This window comes from Pseudophryne corroboree, chromosome 5 (genome assembly GCF_028390025.1).
Source record: "Pseudophryne corroboree isolate aPseCor3 chromosome 5, aPseCor3.hap2, whole genome shotgun sequence".
Classification (NCBI taxonomy): Eukaryota; Metazoa; Chordata; class Amphibia; order Anura; family Myobatrachidae; genus Pseudophryne; species Pseudophryne corroboree.
In genome coordinates, this window is record NC_086448.1 from 140,677,809 (window position 1) to 140,699,892 (window position 22,084).

Here is a 22,084-nt window from a genome sequence, read left to right on the forward strand (position 1 = left end):
GCTGGCATTCCAAGTGCCAGGATCCCGACACCATCTCTTTCACACTCATGGTTTTTAAATCTTGCAAAGACTCATTGCCTGTCTTGGATTTCCAGTCACACCATTAAGACTTTAGTTTTGGTTTCTGGATACTGTATCTTGAGGATCACTGACTGCAATGTTTGCAAATTCTTAAAAATACCTTTTAGATGCTTTGCCAATATTTTATCTTGCAGAAGATCTCTTTTGTGGTTGAACTTCCATGCTGATGGTCTCTGACTCAAATATATCTCCAGCTACTGGCAGCATTTTCAGTGACACATACTTGATCTGCATATCAACATCCAGCTTTTCTACAACTTGTGCTATGTCTTTACATATAACATATCTAGCTTTTTGGTATTTGGATTCCATAATCTGTAACTCTTGCTGTTATGGCAGTAGCCAAACATGATGAATTTCACTGATTTTAAATCCAGCTTGTGCATTCTTTCCTTTGGTTTATGGACATAGGTAGTACTTCCAAGATGCTTTACACAGGGTTTCTCTTGACCGTGCTTCAATAGGTGTTAAGTCCTTTAGGACAACTGTAGGAGACCAATTTTTGATATAAAGTGCTGTGGACACTGCTTCTGCCTGAAACTGTTTCTCTAGGCCTGCATCCTTCAGCATGCATCTTGCTTTCACTACTATTGTCTGGTATACTCGTTCACTTACACCATTTTGCTCAGGAGTATAGACAATGATCAATTTATGCTCTATTTCATATTTTCATAAGAATTGTTTCACTTCTCTGTTGAGATATTTTCCACCATTATCAGATATAAAGGTCTTGAGTCTGTGAACTGTTTTATTTTCTACATGACTTTTGTAGCCTGCAATCTTTTTCACCACTTCAGATTTCTCTTTGTTGAAGTATACGTGTTATCTTTGTGAAATCATCATAACATGTCAAAAAGTATCTCTATGAACTTACAGACCTTACTTCCAACTGAATGTAGTATCTCAAATGGTTTTGTTGCTATGCTTACTGATTTGGGAAATGACTCCACAATTAAAAAATAGTGCCCATGGCCCCCTCTGCATCATCTGTGCTTGCATCTGCACCAGAATCTATTGTAACCTTCCACAATCTTTCATGCTTAAATTGTTTTTCCTTAGCAAACGTCCAGGGTGTATCCTTCTGCGCACCATTTAGCTTGATGAACCCCTTTATAGGTGTACTGTAGATACTGTATTCATGCATCTTACAGACAAAACTTCTGTATGCAGCTTTTGTGCACTAAACAACTTCCATACTGCCACATTTTACTGAAAACACTCTGTACTTTCTTCACTCTTTGTTCTATGGTACTCTGCACTACACATGATGTGTGCTGCTCTGGGTTTCCTAATACTGTACCTTGGCCTATAATCTGTTGGAAATGATGTGTGCATGTGTTGATATTGCAGTGTGATATAGGCACACATAAGCAGATGCCTCAAACTATGAACAAACTATGCCAAGTTACATGGACCAGTGGCGTTGGTTTATTAATAGATAGCAGGTACAGCCTTACTCACTGTTACTTGTACAATGGTGATAGAGCAGAGCTTGAGCAGAGTGGGGTTTCATACAGTTCACCAGCCAATGACTGTATGTAGGTAGCAGTGCAGGATGCTGGAACAGTGGTTTTATCAGTGAGTAACTTCAGGTCTCTCTTGAGCTAAGTAGGAGACTTCTGTCTCCCACCATGTCATTCTTCACAGTAAAGACAAGATTCCCCATTGCACATGCTCAGTAAAGATTTGAAAACCTCACATTTGTCTTTATTTTTCTTTAATTTAATTATTTTATTTCTTTTTATTTTGTTTGTTTCATTTATTTATTTATTTTTAAAGACTCTGGGCCCGTTACATTAACAATATAACCTAATATTACTCAGTACTTACTGTACCTGTTCCAGTGAGTCTACCCTTTTTACCGAGGGAATATGGGTCAGTGCAAGATTCAGCTTTTCAACATCTGCAAAAGACATGCAGTCCTTTTTGGATCCCAAAGGACTTCTTCACTGGGTCATCTGTTTTATCATGATTGATCCGGTTCTTCATGCTTGATTCAGTGCAAAAGAATATTTTCTGCAAAAAGTGGCAACATTGGTTGATATGTATCCGCCATTTTCCACAAATATAAATATTCCCCTTCTGTTATAGTCCCCTTTGCAAGACTGATCAGGTCATCTCCTTTCTATTACCTTGTTCCCAAACAAAGGAGACCATGGGGTAGAAACCAGCTTGTGAGCATCTATTGATGCAGTCAGTGTGTATCAGTAGTATCCCTAAAACATTAAGGGTCTATTCATGAAACAATGAAAATTGTGGAGAAAGTGAGCAAGTGGAGAAGTTTCCCATAGCAGCCAATTAGCATTGAAGTAACATTTATAATTTGCATACTATACAATTGTACAGAGCAGCTGATTGGTTTCCATAGGCAACTTCTCCACTGGCTCACTTTTCCACTCTTTGCACTGCTTCATGAATAGACCCCTATGTTGTGCTAGGGTCTGCTGTTGCCTGTTCACCCTCTCTGAGCATGCTCTGTTCAGAGACAAATATTCACTCCTTTGATGTAGGAATGCCGGCAGCTTTCCAAGGGGTGATTACAAGCTTTTGTAGTACTAGTGTTGTTGCCAGACACAGTGGGCCTGATTCAGATTTGGTTGGAGGTGCTCCCATTGTCACAAAGTACCAATTTTTTCACATGTGTAAGAACCATTCTGCATGTGCGTGAGCTGGTCCTGACACATAGGACGCATATCAGCAGCAGACTGTCAGTGATTGAGGCTCCACACGCCACCACTATTAGTGTGAGAAAGCAGCACTTCATTTCTTTTGTGGACAATTTGAAAATTCAAACTTATTAGACTTTCTTGAAAGCTATTCACGGGCACATGAACCCATCAATGGTCAGACGCAGATATTAGATGGTTTTACCATCGATGGTGGAGATACAGCTTTTCACCACAGATGGTAGACGTGGGCTCAATACATTTTTTTAGGCTTACACTGCAGCACAGAGCTACTAGGATGTCAGCCAGTCGCCCTGTGCCGCCACCAGCAGGAATCATTGATGGTACACTATTGCACAGTTTCATACCAATGATGGTTCTGGCTGCAATGACCTTTGTTTCCCAAAAAGTAGGCAAGTCGCCAATGTTTAGAGGAAGGGAAGAGACCAGGGACCTCCATGGTTTCACAGAAATTTCCTGGCCTCTGCGACAGATGGCTTGCTTGGTACCATGGGTGCCGCAAGCCAATCGATTGTGAGTCCACTAATTCAAAGCTGTGTTCTAGGATAGAAGGTCGGATCACTACTGTAGCAGGATGCTTCTGCTTATAATAGATGCCTCCTGCTGCATTACCATACAGAACAACCAATGCTGTTTGCAAGAAAGCAGCAGTGACAGCAGCACCAAACAAACGCATCTGAATTATACCCACTGTGATATACTGTAGGACATTTTATACAAGTGACAAAATTTCTTTTTTTTTTTTTTTTTTTTATGCCTTGGACCCAGCAAAGGTCAAAACCATCCCTGACCACAGGTTAAAATATAAAACAGCATTATGATGCTGTAATAACCAGGTTTGCTCTCACAGAAAAGTAGTCTAACAATAAAATCTTCACAAAACAAGTGCAGTTGAATTACATTTGCTTTCACTATAAATACTTTAAAGATGCTTATACTGTATAAAGTGCTGGACATATGTAACTAAGTAATCATAAAGAAACTAGTCAACTTATTTAATTAAAGTTCTTTCTGCAGCAATTTAACACAATGGTTGGTGAGAGAGGAGCCCAGATGAGTGGCGGACAGAAGCAGAGGATCGCTATAGCACGAGCTCTCGTAAGAAATCCCAAAATTCTGCTTCTTGATGAAGCAACATCAGCTTTGGACAAACAAAGTGAAGCTATAGTACAAGCTGCCTTAGATACGGTAACATAACACATGCACATATACTCCTATAGAGAAATTGCATAATATAGTGTATTAGTGTGTAATTATTGCTTTGTTATTACTTTTAAGGCCAGGGCTGGTCGGACCACTATTATGATAGCCCATAGACTGTCTACTATCAGGACAGCTGATGTCATCGCTACCTTTCATGGAGGTGTGATTGTGGAGCAAGGGTCGCATGATGAGCTCATGAGCAAGGAGGGAATCTACCATTCTCTTGTGATGCTTCAGGTAATGGTTTCTGCACAGCACCTGTGGGGAGGTTTGGAAGAGTATTTCACAGTATAGTTGTCATATGATGAATCTCTACACTTTAGTGTCATTTATCAAAACTGTAAATGGAATAAATAAGTTAAAACACATTATTGGAATAAATGACTATAAAAATGGTGGTTGCATGAGAAGACATAAAATAGACTACTACAGTGGCTCTGTGTATCCTCTAGTGTCATAGATATCCAACGTATGGAGATGGATGGAACACTGGTCCTGTATCAGAGAGTGGAACATGCTAGTTCAATGGGATACCTGAAGGAAATGTTGCATAAAGGTGTAACAAACATGGTAGCAGCTGCTTTGGGCATAACAGTTTAGGGGTTGTTTATGTGTTTTTGTTAATCCTTATTATGAACATGCGTACCTTTGCAAACATTTGCTTTGGGGCCCTCAAATGTCTAGTCACATCCCTAATAGTGTGGTTCATGGGCTGGTTTAAAATGAACCTTTAGCTAATATAGTGAAAACTAGAGATGTGAAGTGGACACTTTGCGGGTTTTGTGTTTCGATCTTGGATCTGGATCTCCAGTCGTGTTTTGGATATGGATTGGTTTTGCCAAGATCACCCTTTCTGGTTTTCGTTTTGGCTCTGGATTAAAAACAAACAAACATAAAAACAGCTAAAATCACCGAATTTGGGGGTATTTTTGATCCTACAGTATTATTAACCTCAATAACATAGTAACATAGTAACATAGTCGGTGAGGTTGATAAAAGACTAGTAGTCCATCGAATTCAACCTGAATTATATTGCATTCCCTAATCTATTTAGGTTAAAGGCTATATCCTTGTATGTCTTTCTCTGACGTCCTAAGTGGATGCTGGGGACTCCGTCAGGACCATGGGGATTAGCGGCTCCGCAGGAGACAGGGCACAAAAGTAAAAGCTTTAGGACTAGGTGGTGTGCACTGGCTCCTCCCCCTATGACCCTCCTCCAAGCCTCAGTTAGGTTTTTGTGCCCGGCCGAGAAGGGTGCAATCTAGGTGGCTCTCCTGAGCTGCTTAGAGTAAAAGTTAGACTTAGGTTTTTTATTTTCAGTGAGTCCTGCTGGCAACAGGCTCACTGCATCGAGGGACTAAGGGGAGAAGAAGCGAACTCACCTGCGTGCAGAGTGGATTGGGCTTCTTGGCTACTGGACATTAGCTCCAGAGGGACGATCACAGGCCCAGCCATGGATGGGTCCCGGAGCCGCGCCGCCGGCCCCCTTACAGAGCCAGAAGAGTGAAGAGGTCCAGAAATCGGCGGCAGAAGGCATCCTGTCTTCAATAAAGGTAGCGCACAGCACTGCAGCTGTGCGCCATTGCTCTCAGCACACTTCACACTCCGGTCACTGAGGGTGCAGGGCGCTGGGGGGGGCGCCCTGAGACGCAATGAAAACACTATCTGTGGCTAAAAATACATCACATATAGCTCCTGGGCTATATGGATGTATTTAACCCCTGCCATTTTACCTCATAAAAAGCGGGAGAAAGGCCGCCGTGAAGGGGGCGGAGCCTATCTCCTCAGCACACAAGCGCCATTTTCCCTCACAGCTCCGCTGGAGGGAAGCTCCCTGTCTCTCCCCTGCAGTCACTACACTACAGAAACAGGGTAAAAAAGAGAGGGGGGGGGCACTAATTTGGCATATAAACATATTTTAGCAGCTATAAGGGTGAAACACTTACTTATAAGGTTGTCCCTATACATATATAGCGCTCTGGTGTGTGCTGGCAAACTCTCCCTCTGTCTCCCCAAAGGGCTAGTGGGGTCCTGTCCTCTATCAGAGCATTCCCTGTGTGTGTGCTGTGTGTCGGTACGCGTGTGTCGACATGTATAAGGAGGAAAATGGTGTGGAGGCGGAGCAATTGCCTGTATTAGTGATGTCACCCCCTAGGGAGTCGACACCTGACTGGATGGTCTTATTTAAGGAATTACGTGATAGTGTCAGCACTTTACAAAAAACTGTTGACGACATGAGACAGCCGGCAAATCAGTTAGTGCCTGTCCAGGCGTCTCAAACACCGTCAGGGGCTCTAAAGCGCCCATTACCTCAGTCGGTCGACACAGACACAGACACTGACTCCAGTGTCGACGGTGAAGAAACAAACGTATTTTCCAGTAGGGCCACACGTTACATGATCACGGCAATGAAGGAGGCTTTGCATATTTCTGATACTACAAGTACCACAAGAAAGGGTATTATGTGGGGTGTGAAAAAACTACCCGTAGTTTTTCCTGAATCAGATGAATTAAATGAAGTGTGTGATGATGCGTGGGTTTCCCCCGATAAAAAATTGCTGATATCTAAGAAATTATTGGCATTATACCCTTTCCCGCCAGAAGTTAGGGCGCGTTGGGAAACACCCCCTAGGGTGGATAAGGCACTCACACGCTTATTAAAACAAGTGGCGTTACCGTCTCCGGATACAGCCGCCCTCAAGGAGCCAGCTGATAGGAAGCTGGAAAATGTCCTAAAAAGTATATACACACATACTGGTGTTATACTGCGACCAGCGATTGCCTCAGCCTGGATGTGCAGCGCTGGGGTGGCTTGGTCAGAGTCCCTGACTGAAAATATTGATACCCTTGACAGGGACAGTATTTTATTGACTATAGAGCATTTAAAGGATGTATTTCTATATATGCGTGATGCACAGAGGGATATTTGCACTCTGGCATCAAGAGTAAGTGCAATGTCCATTTCTGCCAGAAGATGTTTATGGACACGACAGTGGTCAGGTGATGCGGATTCCAAACGGCACATGGAAGTATTGCCGTATAAAGGGGAGGAGTTATTTGGGGTCGGTCTATCGGACCTGGTGGCCACGGCAACAGCTGGAAAATCCACCTTTTTACCCCAAGTCACCTCTCAGCAGAAAAAGACACCGTCTTTTCAGCCTCAGTCCTTTCGTCCCCATAAGGGCAAGCGTGCAAAAGGCCAGTCATATCTACCCCGGGGTAGAGGAAAGGGAAAAAGACTGCAGCAGGCAGCCCCTTCCCAGGAACAGAAGCCCTCCACCGCTTCTGCCAAGTCCTCAGCATGACGCTGGGGCCTTACAAGCGGACTCAGGTGCGGTGGGGGGTCGTCTCAAGAGTTTCAGCGTGCAGTGGGCTCACTCGCAAGTGGACCCCTGGATCCTACAGGTAGTATCCCAGGGGTACAGATTGGAATTCGAGACGTCTCCCGCTCGCAGGTTCCTGAAGTCTGCTTTACCAACGTCTCCCTCCGACAGGGAGGCAGTATTGGAAGCAATTCACAAGCTGTATTCCCAGCAGGTGATAATCAAAGTACCCCTCCTACAACAGGGAAAGGGGTATTATTCCACACTATTTGTGGTACCGAAGCCAGACGGCTCGGTGAGACCTATTCTAAATCTGAAATCTTTGAACACTTACATACAAAGGTTCAAATTCAAGATGGAGTCACTCAGAGCAGTGATAGCGAACCTGGAAGAAGGGGACTATATGGTGTCCTTGGACATCAAGGATGCTTACCTCCATGTCCCAATTTGCCCTTCTCACCAAGGGTACCTCAGGTTCGTAGTACAGAACTGTCACTATCAGTTTCAGACGCTGCCGTTTGGATTGTCCACGGCACCCCGTGTCTTTACCAAGGTAATGGCCGAAATGATGATTCTTCTTCGAAGAAAAGGCGTCTTAATTATCCCTTACTTGGACGATCTCCTGATAAGGGCAAAGTCCAGGGAACAGTTGGAGGTTGGAGTAGCACTATCTCGGGTACTGCTACAACAGCACGGGTAGATTCTAAATATTCCAAAATCGCAGCTGATTCCGACGACACGTCTGCTGTTCCTAGGGATGATTCTGGACACAATCCAGAAAAAGGTGTTTCTCCCGGAGGAGAAAGCCAGGGAGTTATCCGAGCTAGTCAGGAACCTCCTAAAACCAGGAAAAGTGTCAGTGCATCATTGCACAAGGGTCCTGGGAAAAATGGTGGCTTCTTAGGAAGCGATTCCATCCGTCAGATTTCACGCAAGAACTTTTCAGTGGGATCTGCTGGACAAAGGGTCCGGATCACATCTTCAGATGCATCAGCGGATAACCCTGTCTCCAAGGACAAGGGTGTCTCTTCTGTGGTGGCTGCAGAGTGCTCATCTACTAGAGGGCCGCAGATTCGGCATTCAGGACTGGGTCCTGGTGACCACGGATGCCAGCCTGAGAGGCTGGGGAGCAGTCACACAGGGAAGGAATTTCCAGGGAGTGTGGTCAAGTCTGGAGACTTCTCTCCACATAAATATACTGGAGCTAAGGGCAATTTACAATGCTCTAAGCCTAGCAAGACCTCTGCTTCAGGGTCAACCGGTGCTGATCCAGTCGGACAACATCACGGCAGTCACCCACGTAAACAGACAGGGCGGCACAAGAAGCAGGAGGGCAATGGCAGAAGCTGCAAGGATTCTTCGCTGGGCGGAAAATCATGTGATAGCACTGTCAGCAGTGTTCATTCCGGGAGTGGACAACTGGGAAGCAGACTTCCTCAGCAGGCACGACCTCCACCCGGGAGAGTGGGGACTTCATCCGGAAGTCTTCCACATGATTGTAAACCGTTGGGAAAAACCAAAGGTGGACATGATGGCGTCCCGCCTCAACAAAAAACTGGACAGGTATTGCGCCAGGTCAAGGGACCCTCAGGCAATAGCTGTGGACGCTCTGGTAACACCGTGGGTATACCAGTCAGTGTACGTGTTCCCTCCTCTTCCTCTCATACCCAAGGTACTGAGAATTATAAGACGGAGAGGAGTAAGAACTATACTCGTGGCTCCGGATTGGCCAAGGAGGACTTGGTGCCCGGAACTTCAAGAGATGCTCACAGAGGACCCATGGCCTCTGCCGCTAAGAAGGGACTTGCTTCAGCAAGGACCATGTCTGTTCCAAGACTTACCGCGGCTGCGTTTGACGGCATGGCGGTTGAACGCCGGATCTTAAAGGAAAAAGGCATTCCGGAAGTGGTTATCCCTACCCTGGTCAAAGCCAGGAAGGAGGTGACCGCACAACATTATCACCGCATTTGGCGAAAATATGTTGCGTGGTGTGAGGCCAGGAAGGCCCCACGGAGGAATTTCAACTCGGTCGATTCCTGCATTTCCTGCAAACAGGAGTGTCTATGGGCCTAAAATTGGGGTCCATTAAGGTTCAAATTTCGGCCCTGTCGATTTTCTTCCAGGAAGAATTGGCTTCAGTTCCTGAAGTCCAGACGTTTGTCAAGGGAGTACTGCATATACAACCCCCTTTTGTGCCTCCAGTGGCACCGTTGGATCTCAACGTAGTTCTGGGATTCCTCAAATCACATTTGTTTGAACCTCTCAAATCTGTGGATTTAAAATATCTCACATGGAAAGTGACCATGCTGTTGGCCCTGGCCTCGGCCAGGCGAGTGTCAGAATTGGCGGCTTTGTCTCACAAAAGCCCATATCTGAATTCCCATTCGGACAGGGCAGAACTGCGGACTCGTCCCCAGTTTCTCCCTAAGGTGGTGTCAGCGTTTCACCTGAACCAACCTATTGTGGTGCCTGCGGCTACTAGGGACTTGGAGGACTCCAAGTTGCTAGACGTTGTCAGGGCCCTGAAAATATATGTTTCCAGGACGGCTGGAGTCAGGAAAACTGACTCGCTGTTTATACTGTATGCACCCAACAAGCTGGGTGCTCCTGCTTCTAAGCAGACGATTGCTCGTTGGATTTGTAGTACAATTCAGCTTGCACATTCTGTGGCAGGCCTGCCACAGCCAAAATCTGTAAATGCCCACTCCACAAGGAAGGTGGGCTCATCTTGGGCGGCTGCCCGAGGGGTCTCGGCTTTACAACTTTGCCGAGCTGCTACTTGGTCAGGGGCAAACACGTTTGCAAAATTCTACAAATTTGATACCCTGGCTGAGGAGGACCTGGAGTTCTCTCATTCGGTGCTGCAGAGTCATCCGCACTCTCCCGCCCGTTTGGGAGCTTTGGTATAATCCCCATGGTCCTGATGGAGTCCCCAGCATCCACTTAGGATGTCAGAGAAAATAAGAATTTACTTACCGATAATTCTATTTCTCGTAGTGCGTAGTGGATGCTGGTTGCCCATCCAAAGTGCGGATTGTCTGCAATACTTGTACATAGTTATTGTTACAAAAATCGGGTTATTATTGTTGTGAGCCATCTTTTCAGAGGCTCCTCTGTTATCATGCTGTTAACTGGGTTCAGATCACAGGTTGTACAGTGTGATTGGTGTGGCTGGTATGAGTCTTACCCGGGATTCAAAATCCTTCCTTATTGTGTACGCTCATCCGGGCACAGTATCCTAACTGAGGCTTGGAGGAGGGTCATAGGGGGAGGAGCCAGTGCACACCACCTAGTCCTAAAGCTTTTACTTTTGTGCCCTGTCTCCTGCGGAGCCGCTAATCCCCATGGTCCTGACGGAGTCCCCAGCATCCACTACGGACTACGAGAAATAGAATTATCGGTAAGTAAATTCTTATTTTTTCTGTTAGAAATTTGCCTAACCCATTTTTAAATGCATTGACTGAGTCCGCCATTACAACCTTCTCTGGCAGTGTACAAAACAGCATATGGCAGCATACAAAACATGGGCCAATGTACTATTATTTTCACAGCACCTCTGAATTTTTAAAGCACCCCTGTATTTTCACAGCATACAGTACAGGGCCAGTGTACCTTTATTTTAACAACAGCACCCATGTATTTTTTCAGCATACAGGACAGTGCCAGCTCCTCTTTATTTTCACAGCATACAAGACAGGACAAGTGTACCTTTATATTCACAGCACCCCAGTATTTTCACAGCACCCCAGTATTTTACAGCATTTAAGACAGGGCCGGTGTAACTTATTTTCACAGCACCCCTGTATTTTTACAGCATACATGACAGGGCCAGTGTACCTTTATTTTCATGGCACTCCTGTATTTTTACAGCATACAAGACAGTGCCAGTGTATATTTATTTTCACAGCACCCCTGTATTTTTACAGCATACAGGATAGGGACAGCAACCCTGTATTTTCAGAGCACCCCTGTATATATACAGCATACAAGACAGGGCCTGTGTATATTTATTTTAACAGAACTTCTGTATTTTTACAGCACCTGTATTTTTACAGCTTACAAGACAGGGCCAGTGTACCTTTATTTTCATAGCACCCCTGTATGTTCAAAGTACCCCTGTATTTTTACAGCATACAAAACAGGACCAATGTACTATTATTTTCACAGCACCCCTGTATTTTACAGCATACAGGACATGGCCAGTGTACCTTTATTTTAACAAGACCCCTGTAATTTCACAGCATACAGGACAGGGCAAGCACACCTGTATTTTCACAGCATACAAGACAGGAGAAGTGTACCTTTATATTCACAGCACCCCTGTATTTTACAGCATATAAGACAGGGCCATTGTACCTTATTTTCACAGCACCCCTGTATTTTTCATGCACCCCTGTATTTTTACAGCATACAAGACAGGGCCAATGTACTATTATTTTCACATCACCCTTGTATTTTTACAGCATACAGGACAGGGACAGTGTACCTTTATTTTAACAACAGCAACCATGTAATTGTACAGCATACAGGAAAGGGACAGCACCTCTGTATTATTACAGCATATACGACAGGGGCAGTGTACCTTATATTCACAGCACCGTTGTATTTTCCATGCACCTCTTTATTTTTTAAGTATCCAAGACAGGGCCAGTGTATATTTATTTCTCTAACGTCCTAGTGGATGCTGGGGACTCCGTCAGGACCATGGGGAATAGCGGGCTCCGCAGGAGACAGGGCACATCTAAAAAAGCTTTTAGGTCACATGGTGCGTACTGGCTCCTCCCCCTATGACCCTCCTCCAAGCCTCAGTTAGGTTTTTGTGCCCATCCGAGAGGGTGCAATCTAGGTGGCTCTCCTAAAGAGCTGTTTAGAAAAGTTTTTTTTAGGTTTCATTTCAGTGATTCCTGCTGGCAACAGGATCACTGCAACGAGGGACATAGGGGAGAGATTTCCAACTCACCTGCGTGCAGGATGGATTGGAATCTTAGGCTACTGGACACTTAGCTCCAGAGGGAGTCGGAACACAGGTCAGCCTGGGGTTCGTCCCGGAGCCGCGCCGCCGATCCCCCTTACAGACGCTGAAGAAGACGGCAGAACGGAGGTCCGGAAACAGGCGGCAGAAGACTTCACAGTCTTCATGAAGGTAGCGCACAGCACTGCAGCTGTGCGCCATTGTTGTCACACGGCTCACTGACTTAGTCACGGAGGGTGCAGGGCGCTGCTGGGGGCGCCCTGGGCAGCAATATAAGTACCTTATTGGCAAAATAAATACATCACATATAGCCATTAAGGCTATATGTATGTATTTTAACCCAGGCCAGTTCTTAAAAACCGGGAGAAAAAGCCCGCCGAAAAGGGGGCGGAGCTTATTCTCCTCAGCACTCAGCGCCATTTTCCTGCTCAGCTCCGCTGGTGAGGAAGGCTCCCAGGACTCTCCCCTGCACTGCACTACAGAAACAGGGTAAAACAGAGAGAAGGGGGGCATAAATTGGCTATATTTATATATAAGAGCGCATATATAGTAAACAACACCTTCTAGGGTTGTTTATATACATTTATAGCGCTGTTTGGTGTGTGCTGGCAAACTCTCCCTCTGTCTCCCCAAAGGGCTAGGGGGTCCTGTCTTCGATTAGAGCATTCCCTGTGTGGCTGCTGTGTGTCGGTACGTGTGTGTCGACATGTATGAGGACGATGTTGGTGTGGAGGCAGAGCAATTGCCGATGATGGTAATGTCACCCCCTAGGGAGTCGACACCTGAATGGATGGCTTTAGTTATGGAATTACGTGATAATGTCAGCACATTACAAAAGTCAGTTGACGAAAAAAGACGCCCGGCAAACCAGTTAGTACCGGTTCAGGCGTCTCAGACACCGTCAGGGGCTGTAAAACGTCCTTTACCTCAGTCTGTCGACACGGGTACCGACACAGATGAATCTAGTGTCGACGGTGAAGAAACAAACGTATTTTCCAATAGGGCCACACGTTATATGATCACGGCAATGAAGGAGGCTTTGCAGATCTCTGATGCTGCTGGTACCTCAAAAAGGGGTATTATGTGGGGGGTGAAAAAACTACCTGTATTTTTCCCAGAATCAGAGGAATTGAATGATGTGTGTGATGAAGCGTGGGTTACACCCGATAGAAAATTGCTAATTTCAAAGAAGTTATTGGCATTATACCCTTTCCCGCCAGAGGTTAGGGCGCGCTGGGAAACACCCCCTAGGGTGGATAAGGCGCTCACACGTTTATCAAAGCAAGTGGCGTTGCCGTCTCCTGATACGGCCGCCCTCAAGGATCCAGCAGATAGGAGGCTGGAAACTACACTGAAAAGTATATACACACATACGGGTGTTATACTGCGACCGGCAATAGCCTCAGCCTGGATGTGCAGTGCTGGGGTAGTGTGGTTGGATTCTCTGACTGAAAATATTGATACCCTGGATAGGGACAGTATTTTATTGACTCTAGAGCAATTAAAGGATGCTTTTCTTTATATGCGAGATGCTCAGAGGGATGTTTGTACTCTAGCATCAAGAGTAAGCGCGATGTCCATATCTGCCAGAAGAAGTTTATGGACGCGACAGTGGTCAGGTGATGCGGATTCCAAGAGGCATATGGAAGTATTGCCATACAAAGGAGAGGAATTGTTTGGGGTCTGTCTTTCAGACCTGGTGGCCACGGCAACTGCCGGCAAATCCACTTTTTTACCTCAGACTCCTTCCCAACAGAAAAAGACACCGTCTTTTCAGCCGCAGTCCTTTCGCTCCTATAAAAAGCGACCAAAAGGACAGTCTTATCTGCCGCGAGGCAGAGGAAAGGGTAAGAAAGGGCAGCAAGCAGCCCCTGCCCAGGAACAGAAGCCCGCCCCGGCTTCTACAAAACCATCAGCATGACGCTGGGGCTTTACAAGCGGACTTAGGAACGGTGGGGGGTCGGCTCAAGATTTTCAGCAATCAATGGGCTCACTCACAAGTGGACCCGTGGGTCCTGCAGATAATATCTCAGGGTTACATGCTGGAGTTCGAAAGGTCTCCCCCTCGCCGGTTCCTAAAGTCTGCTTTACCAACGTCTCCCTCAGAAAGGACGTTGGTTTTGGAAGCCATTCACAAGCTGTATTCACAGCAGGTGATAGTCAAGGTACCCCTCCTACAACAAGGAAAAGGGTATTATTCCACACTATTTGTGGTACCGAAACCGGACGGTTCGGTAAGGCCTATTCTAAATCTGAAATCCTTGAACCTGTACATACAGAAATTCAAGTTCAAGATGGAGTCACTCAGAGCAGTGATAGCGAATCTGGAAGAAGGAGACTTCATGGTGTCCTTGGACATAAAAGATGCTTATCTACATGTCCCAATTTACCCCTCACACCAAGGGTATCTCAGGTTCGTGATACAAGACTGTCATTATCAGTTTCAAACGCTGCCGTTTGGTTTGTCCACGGCTCCTCTGGTCTTTACCAAGGTAATGACCGAACTGATGGTTCTTCTACGAAGAAAAGGCGTATTAATTATCCCGTACTTGGACGATCTCCTGATAAGGGCAAAGTCCAGAGAACAGCTGGAAGTCGGTGTGGCACTAACACAAGTAGTGCTTCGGCAACACGGGTGGATTCTAAATCTTCCAAAATCTCAATTGACCCCGACAACACATCTGCTGTTCCTGGGCATGATTCTGGACACGGTTCAGAAAAAGGTATTTCTCCCGGAAGAGAAAGCAAGGGAGTTATCCGAACTTGTCAGGAACCTCCTAAAACCAGGAACTGTGTCAGTACATCAATGCACAAGAGTCCTGGGAAAGATGGTGGCTTCGTACAAAGCGATTCCTTTCATCAGATTCCATGCACGGACATTTCAATGGGATCTGCTGGACAAATGGTCCGGATCGCATCTGCACATGCATCAGAGGATAACACTGTCACCGAGAACAAGATTGTCTCTCCTGTGGTGGTTGCAGACTGCCCATCTGTTAGTGGGCCGCAGATTCGGCATACAGGACTGGGTCCTGGTGACTACGGATGCCAGCCTACGAGGTTGGGGAGCAGTCACAAAGGGAAGAAACTTCCAGGGCGTGTGGTCAATCCTGGAGAAGTCTCTTCACATAAATATACTGGAGCTAAGAGCGATATACAATGCCCTAAGCCAAGCAAGACCTCTGCTTCAGGGTCAGCCGGTGTTGATCCAGTCCGACAACATCACGGCAGTCGCCCACGTCAACCGACAAGGCGGCACGAGAAGCAGGAGTGCAATGACAGAAACTGCAAGGATTCTGCGCTGGGCGGAGAATCATGTCGTAGCACTGTCAGCAGTGTTCATCCCGGGAGTGGACAACTGGGAAGCAGATTTCCTCAGCAGACACGATCTTCACCCGGGAGAGTGGGGACTTCATCCAGAAGTTTTCCACATGATGGTGAACCGTTGGGAAAAACCAAAGGTGGACATGATGGCGTCTCGCCTCAACAAAAAATTGGACAGGTATTGCGCCAGGTCAAGAGACCCACAGGCAATAGCTGTGGACGCTCTGGTAACACCGTGGGTGTACCAGTCAGTGTATGTGTTCCCTCCTCTGCCTCTCATACCAAAGGTACTGAGAATTATACGGAAAAGAGGAGTAAGAACAATACTGGTAGCTCCGGACTGGCAAAGAAGAACTTGGTATCCGGAACTTCAAGAGATGCTCACGGAGGATCCGTGGCCTCTACCTCTAAGAAGGGATCTGCTTCAGCAGGGACCTTGTATGTTCCAAGACTTACCGCGACTGCGTTTGACGGCATGGCGGTTGAACGCCGGATTCTAAAAGAAAAGGGCATTCCTGAGGAAGTTATTCCTACTTTAATTAAAGCCAGGAAAGATGTGACCGCACAACATTATCACCGCATTTGGAGAAAATATGTTGCGTGGTGTGAGGCCAAGAAGGCTCCAACGGAAGAATTTCAATTGGGTCGATTCTTACATTTCCTGCAAGCAGGATTGTCTATGGGCCTAAAATTGGGGTCCATTAAAGTTCAAATTTCGGCCTTATCAATTTTCTTCCAGAAAGAATTGGCGTCAGTGCCTGAAGTACAAACTTTTGTAAAAGGTGTACTACATATACAACCCCCAATAGTGCCTCCAGTGGCACCGTGGGATTTGAACGTGGTTCTAAATTTTCTCAAATCTCATTGGTTTGAGCCTTTAAAATCGGTAGATTTAAAATACCGGTACCTTACATGGAAGGTAACCATGCTATTGGCCCTGGCTTCAGCCAGGAGAGTTTCAGAATTGGCGGCTTTATCGTACAAAAGCCCATATCTGATTTTCCATTCGGACAGGGCAGAATTGCAGACACGTCCTCAATTTCTCCCTAAGGTGGTTTCGGCTTTTCACTTGAACCAGCCTATTGTGGTGCCTGCGGCGACTAGCGACTTGGAGGACTCCAAGTTACTGGACGTTGTCAGAGCATTAAAAATATATATTTCAAGGACAGCTGGAGTCAGAAAATCTGACTCGTTGTTTATATTGTATGCACCCAACAAGATGGGTGCTCCTGCGTCTAAACAGACGATTGCACGTTGGATCTGTAGCACAATCCAACTTGCACATTCTGTGGCAGGCGTGCCACAGCCTAAATCTGTAAAGGCCCACTCCACTAGGAAAGTGGGCGCATCTTGGGCGGCTGCCCGAGGGGTCTCGGCATTACAACTTTGCCGAGCAGCTACGTGGTCAGGGGAGAACACGTTTGTAAAATTTTACAAATTTGATACTCTGGCTAAGGAGGACCTGGAGTTCTCTCATTCGGTGCTGCAGAGTCATCCGCACTCTCCCGCCCGTTTGGGAGCTTTGGTATAATCCCCATGGTCCTGACGGAGTCCCCAGCATCCACTAGGACGTTAGAGAAAATAAGAATTTACTTACCGATAATTCTATTTCTCGTAGTCCGTAGTGGATGCTGGGCGCCCATCCCAAGTGCGGATTGTCTGCAATGCTTGTACATAGTTATTGTTACAAAAATCGGGTTATTACTATTGTTGTGAGCCATCTTCTCAGAGGCTACTTCGTTTTGTTATCATACTGTTAACTGGGTTCAGATCACAAGTTGTACGGTGTGATTGGTGTGGCTGGTATGAGTCTTACCCGGGATTCAAGATCCTTCCTTATTGAGTACGCTCGTCCGGGCACAGTACCTAACTGAGGCTTGGAGGAGGGTCATAGGGGGAGGAGCCAGTACGCACCATGTGACCTAAAAGCTTTTTTAGATGTGCCCTGTCTCCTGCGGAGCCCGCTATTCCCCATGGTCCTGACGGAGTCCCCAGCATCCACTACGGACTACGAGAAATAGAATTATCGGTAAGTAAATTCTTATTATTCACAGCATCCCTGTAATTTACAGCATACAGGACAGGGCTAGCACCCCTGTATTTTCACAGTACCCCTGTATATATACAGCATACAAGACAGGGCCAGTGTACCTTTGTTTTAACAGAACTTCTGTATGTTCAAAGTACCCCTGTATTTTTACAGCATACAAAACATGGGCCAATGTACTATTATTTCCACAGCACCTCTGAATTTTTAAAGCACCCCTGTATTTTTACAGCATACAGGACAGGGCCAGTGTACCTTTATTTTAACAACAGCACCCTGTATTTTTTCAGCATACAGGACAGTGCCAGCTCCTCTTTATTTTCACAGCATACAAGACAGGACAAGTGTACCTTTATATTCACAGCACCCCAGTATTTTCACAGCACCCCGGTATTTTACAGCATTTAAGACAGGGTCGGTTACCTTATTTTCACAGCACCCCTGTATTTTTACAGCATACATGACAGGGCCAGTGTACCTTTATTTTCATGGCACTCCTGTATTTTTACAGCATACAAGACAGTGCCAGTGTATATTTATTTTCACAGCACCCCTGTATTTTTACAGCATACAGGATATGGACAGAAACCCTGTATTTTCAGAGCACCCCTGTATATATACAGCATACAAGACAGGGCCTGTGTATATTTATTTTAACAGAACTTCTGTATTTTTACAGCACCTGTATTTTTACAGCTTACAAGAAAGGGCCAGTGTACCTTTATTTTCATAGTACCCCTGTATGTTCAAAGTACCCCTGTATTTTTACAGCATACAAAACAGGACCAATGTACTATTATTTTCACAGCACCCCTGTATTTTACAGCATACAAAACCGGGCCCATATACTATTATTTTCACAGCACCCCTGTATTTTTACAGCATACAGGACATGGCCAGTGTACCTTTATTTTAACAAGACCCCTGTAATTTCACAGCATACAGGACAGGACAAGCACACCTGTATTTTCACAGCATACAAGAGAGGAGAAGTGTACCTTTATATTCACAGCACCCCTGTATTTTACAGCATATAAGACGCCCTGTATTATTCATGCACCCCTATATTTTTTCAGCATACAGGACAGGGACAGTGTACCTTTATTTTAACAGCAGCAACCATGTAATTTTACAGCATACAGGAAAGGGACAGCACCCCTGTATTATTACAGCATGTACGACAGGGGCAGTGTACCTTATTTTCACAGCACCCTTGTATTTTCCATGCACCTCTTTATTTTTTAAGTATCCAAGACAGGGCCAGTGTATATTTATATTCACAGCATCCCTGTAATTTACAGCATACAGGACAGGGCTAGCACCCCTGTATTTTCACAGCACGCCTGTATATATACAGCATACAAGACAGGGCCTGTGTATATTTATTTTAACAGAACCTCTGTATTTTCACAGCACCTCTATTTTTACAGCTTACAAGAAAGGGCCAGTGTACCTTTATTTTCACAGCACCCCTGTATTATTATTATTATTATTATTATCCTTTATTTATATGGCGCCACAAGGGTTCCGCAGCGCCCAATTACAGAGTACATAAACAAATAATCAACTAGGAAAACAGCAACTTACAGTTGGCTACAATATAGGACAAGTACAGGGTAAATAAACATAGCTACATCAGCAGATGACACTGGAATAAGTATCAGGTGGCAGAAGGCTGCTGGATTTGGTGCAGCTGAAGATTATTAAAGTAAGAAAAGGGTAAGCACATGAGGGAGGAGGGCCCTGCTCGTGAGAGCTTACATTCTAAAGGGGAGGGGTAGACAGACAGGGGTGACACAATTGGGGTACATAGAGAGTGTAGAACAAAGGGTTAGGATGAGATTTGGCTGGGTTTGGTGAAGAAGTGGGTCTTGAGAGCCCGTTTGAAGTTTTGTAGAGAGGTGGAGAGTCTGAGTGGGAGAGGTAGGGAATTCCAGAGAAGTGGTGCAGCACGTGAAAAATCTTGGAGGTAGGAGTGGGAGGAAGTAATCCGTAGGCAGGAGAGTCGGCGAGCATTAGCAGAGCGAAGAGGACGGGTGGGAGTGTAAAGCGAGATAAGATCAGAGATGTAGATGGGAGAGGAGTGTGTGAGGGCTTTGTAAGCAAGTTTGAGAAGCTTGAAATGGATTCTGAAAGGGAAGGGGAGCCAGTGAAGGTCTAGTAAGAGAGGAGAGGTGGATGTAGTGTGTTTGGTGAGGAAAATGAGCCGGGCAGCAGCATTGAGGATAGATTGGAGTGGAGAGAGGTATTTGTCAGGAATGCCAGTCAGGAGGAGATTACAGTAGTCCAGTCTGGAGATGACCAGTGAGTGGATAAGAGTCTTAGTAGCATCCTGGGTCAGAAAGGGTCTGATCCTGGAAATATTTTTTAGATGAAAACGGCAGGTTTGTGAGAGGTGCTGAATGTGTGGTTTGAAGGAGAGGGAGAAGTCAAGGATTACTCCAAGACAGCGCACTTGGGGGGTAGAGGAGATAGTAGTGCCATCAATAGATAATGAGATTGTAGGAGGTGAGGTTATACGGGAGGGAGGGAAGATGATCAGCTCGGTCTTAGACATGTTAAGTTTAAGAAAGCGCTGGGACATCCAGGAAGAGATAGCAGAGAGACAGTTGGAGATACGAGTGAGGAGAGTAGGGGAGAGGTCTGGAGAGGAAAGATAGATTTGAGTGTCATCAGCATAGAGATGATATTGGAAACCAAAAGAACTAATGAGCTTACCTAGTGAGGACGTATAGAGAGAGAAGAGAAGAGGACCAAGGACAGAACCTTGGGGTACCCCTACAGTTAGTGGAAGTGAGGGGGAGGTGGAGTCATGAGAGGAGACAGAGAATGAACGGTCAGAAAGGTAGGACGACAACCAAGAGAGGGCAGTATGTTCAAAGTACCCCTGTATTTTTACAGCATACAAAACAGGGCCAATGTACTAGTATTTTCACAGCACTCCTGTATTTTTACAGCATACAGGACATGGCCAGTGTACCTTTATTTTAACAAGACCCCTGTAATTTCACAGCATACAGGACAGGGCAAGCACACCTGTATTTTCACAGCATACAAGACAGGACAAGTGCACCTTTATATTCACAGCACCCCTGTATTTTACAGCATATAAGACAGGGCCATTGTACCTTATTTTCACAGCACCCCTGAATTTTTCATGCACCCGTGTATTTTTACAGCATACAAGACAGGGCCAAAGTACTATTATTTTTACATCACCCCTGTATTTTTACAGCATACAGGACAGGGACAGTGTACCTTTATTTTAACAACAGCAACCATGTAATTTTACAGCATACAGGAAAGGGACAGCACCCCTGTATTATTACAGCATATACAACAGGGGCAGTGTACCTTATTTTCACAGCACCCTTGTATTTTCCATGCACCTCTTTATTTTTTAAGTATCCAAGACAGGGCCAGTGTATATTTATATTCACAGCATCCCTGTAATTTACAGCATACAGAACAGGGCTAGCACCCCTGTATTTTCACAGTACCCCTGTATATATACAGCATACAAGACAGGGCCAGTTTGCCTTTATTATCACAGCACCCCTGTAATTTTCAGTATACAGGACAGGGCCAGCACCGCTATATATTCACAGAACCCCTGTATTTTCACTGCACCCCTGTATTTTTACAGCATACAAGACGGCCAGTGTACCTTTTTTTATCATAGCACCACTGTATTTTTAAAGCATACAAGACTAGGCCAATGTGTCTTTATTTTTACAGCACCACTTTTCTTTACAGCATATATGACAGGGCCAGTGTATATTAATTTTCACAGCACCCCTGTAATTTTACAGCATCCAAGACAATGCCAGTGTATATTTATTTTCACAGCACCCCTGCATTTTTACAGCATACAGGATATGGCTAGTGTACCTTTATTTTAACAACAAGAACCCTGTAATTTTACAGCATACAGGATAGGGCAAGCACAGCTGTATTTTCACAGCATTCAAGACAGGACAAGTGTACCTACGTTTCACAGCACCCCTGTATTTTTCATGCACCCCTGTATTTTTACAGCATACATGACAGGGCCAGTGTCCCTTTATTTTCATAGCACTCCTGTATTTTTACAGCATACAAGACAGGGCCATTGTACAATTATTTTAACAACAGCACCCATAAAATTTACAGTATGCAGTACAGGGCCAGCACCCTTGTATTTTCAAAGCACCCCTATAATTATACAGCATACAAGACTGGGCCAGTTATCCTTTATTATCACAGCACCCCTGTAATTTTTAGTATACAGTACAGGGCCAGAACCGCTTTATTTTCACAGAACCCCTGTATTTTCACTGCACCCCTGTATTTTTACAGCATACAAGACGGCCAGTGTACCTTTTTTATCATAGCACCACTGTATTTTTAAAGCATACAAGACTAGGCCAATGTATCTTTACTTATACAGCACCGCTTTTCTTTACAG

General features: G+C 45.3%; 1 protein-coding gene across 1 annotated transcript in view; it reads left to right on the plus strand.

Annotated features, from left to right (window-relative positions):
• Nucleotides 1–22,084, plus strand: part of LOC134927385 (ATP-dependent translocase ABCB1-like) — a 943,310-nt gene that overhangs the window by 281,337 nt on the left and 639,889 nt on the right. Inside the window, exons 10-11 of the mRNA XM_063921755.1 lie at nucleotides 3,786–3,956; nucleotides 4,047–4,208. Coding sequence (XP_063777825.1) covers nucleotides 3,786–3,956; nucleotides 4,047–4,208 — 333 coding nt within the window. The remainder of the gene's footprint in view (nucleotides 1–3,785; nucleotides 3,957–4,046; nucleotides 4,209–22,084) is intronic.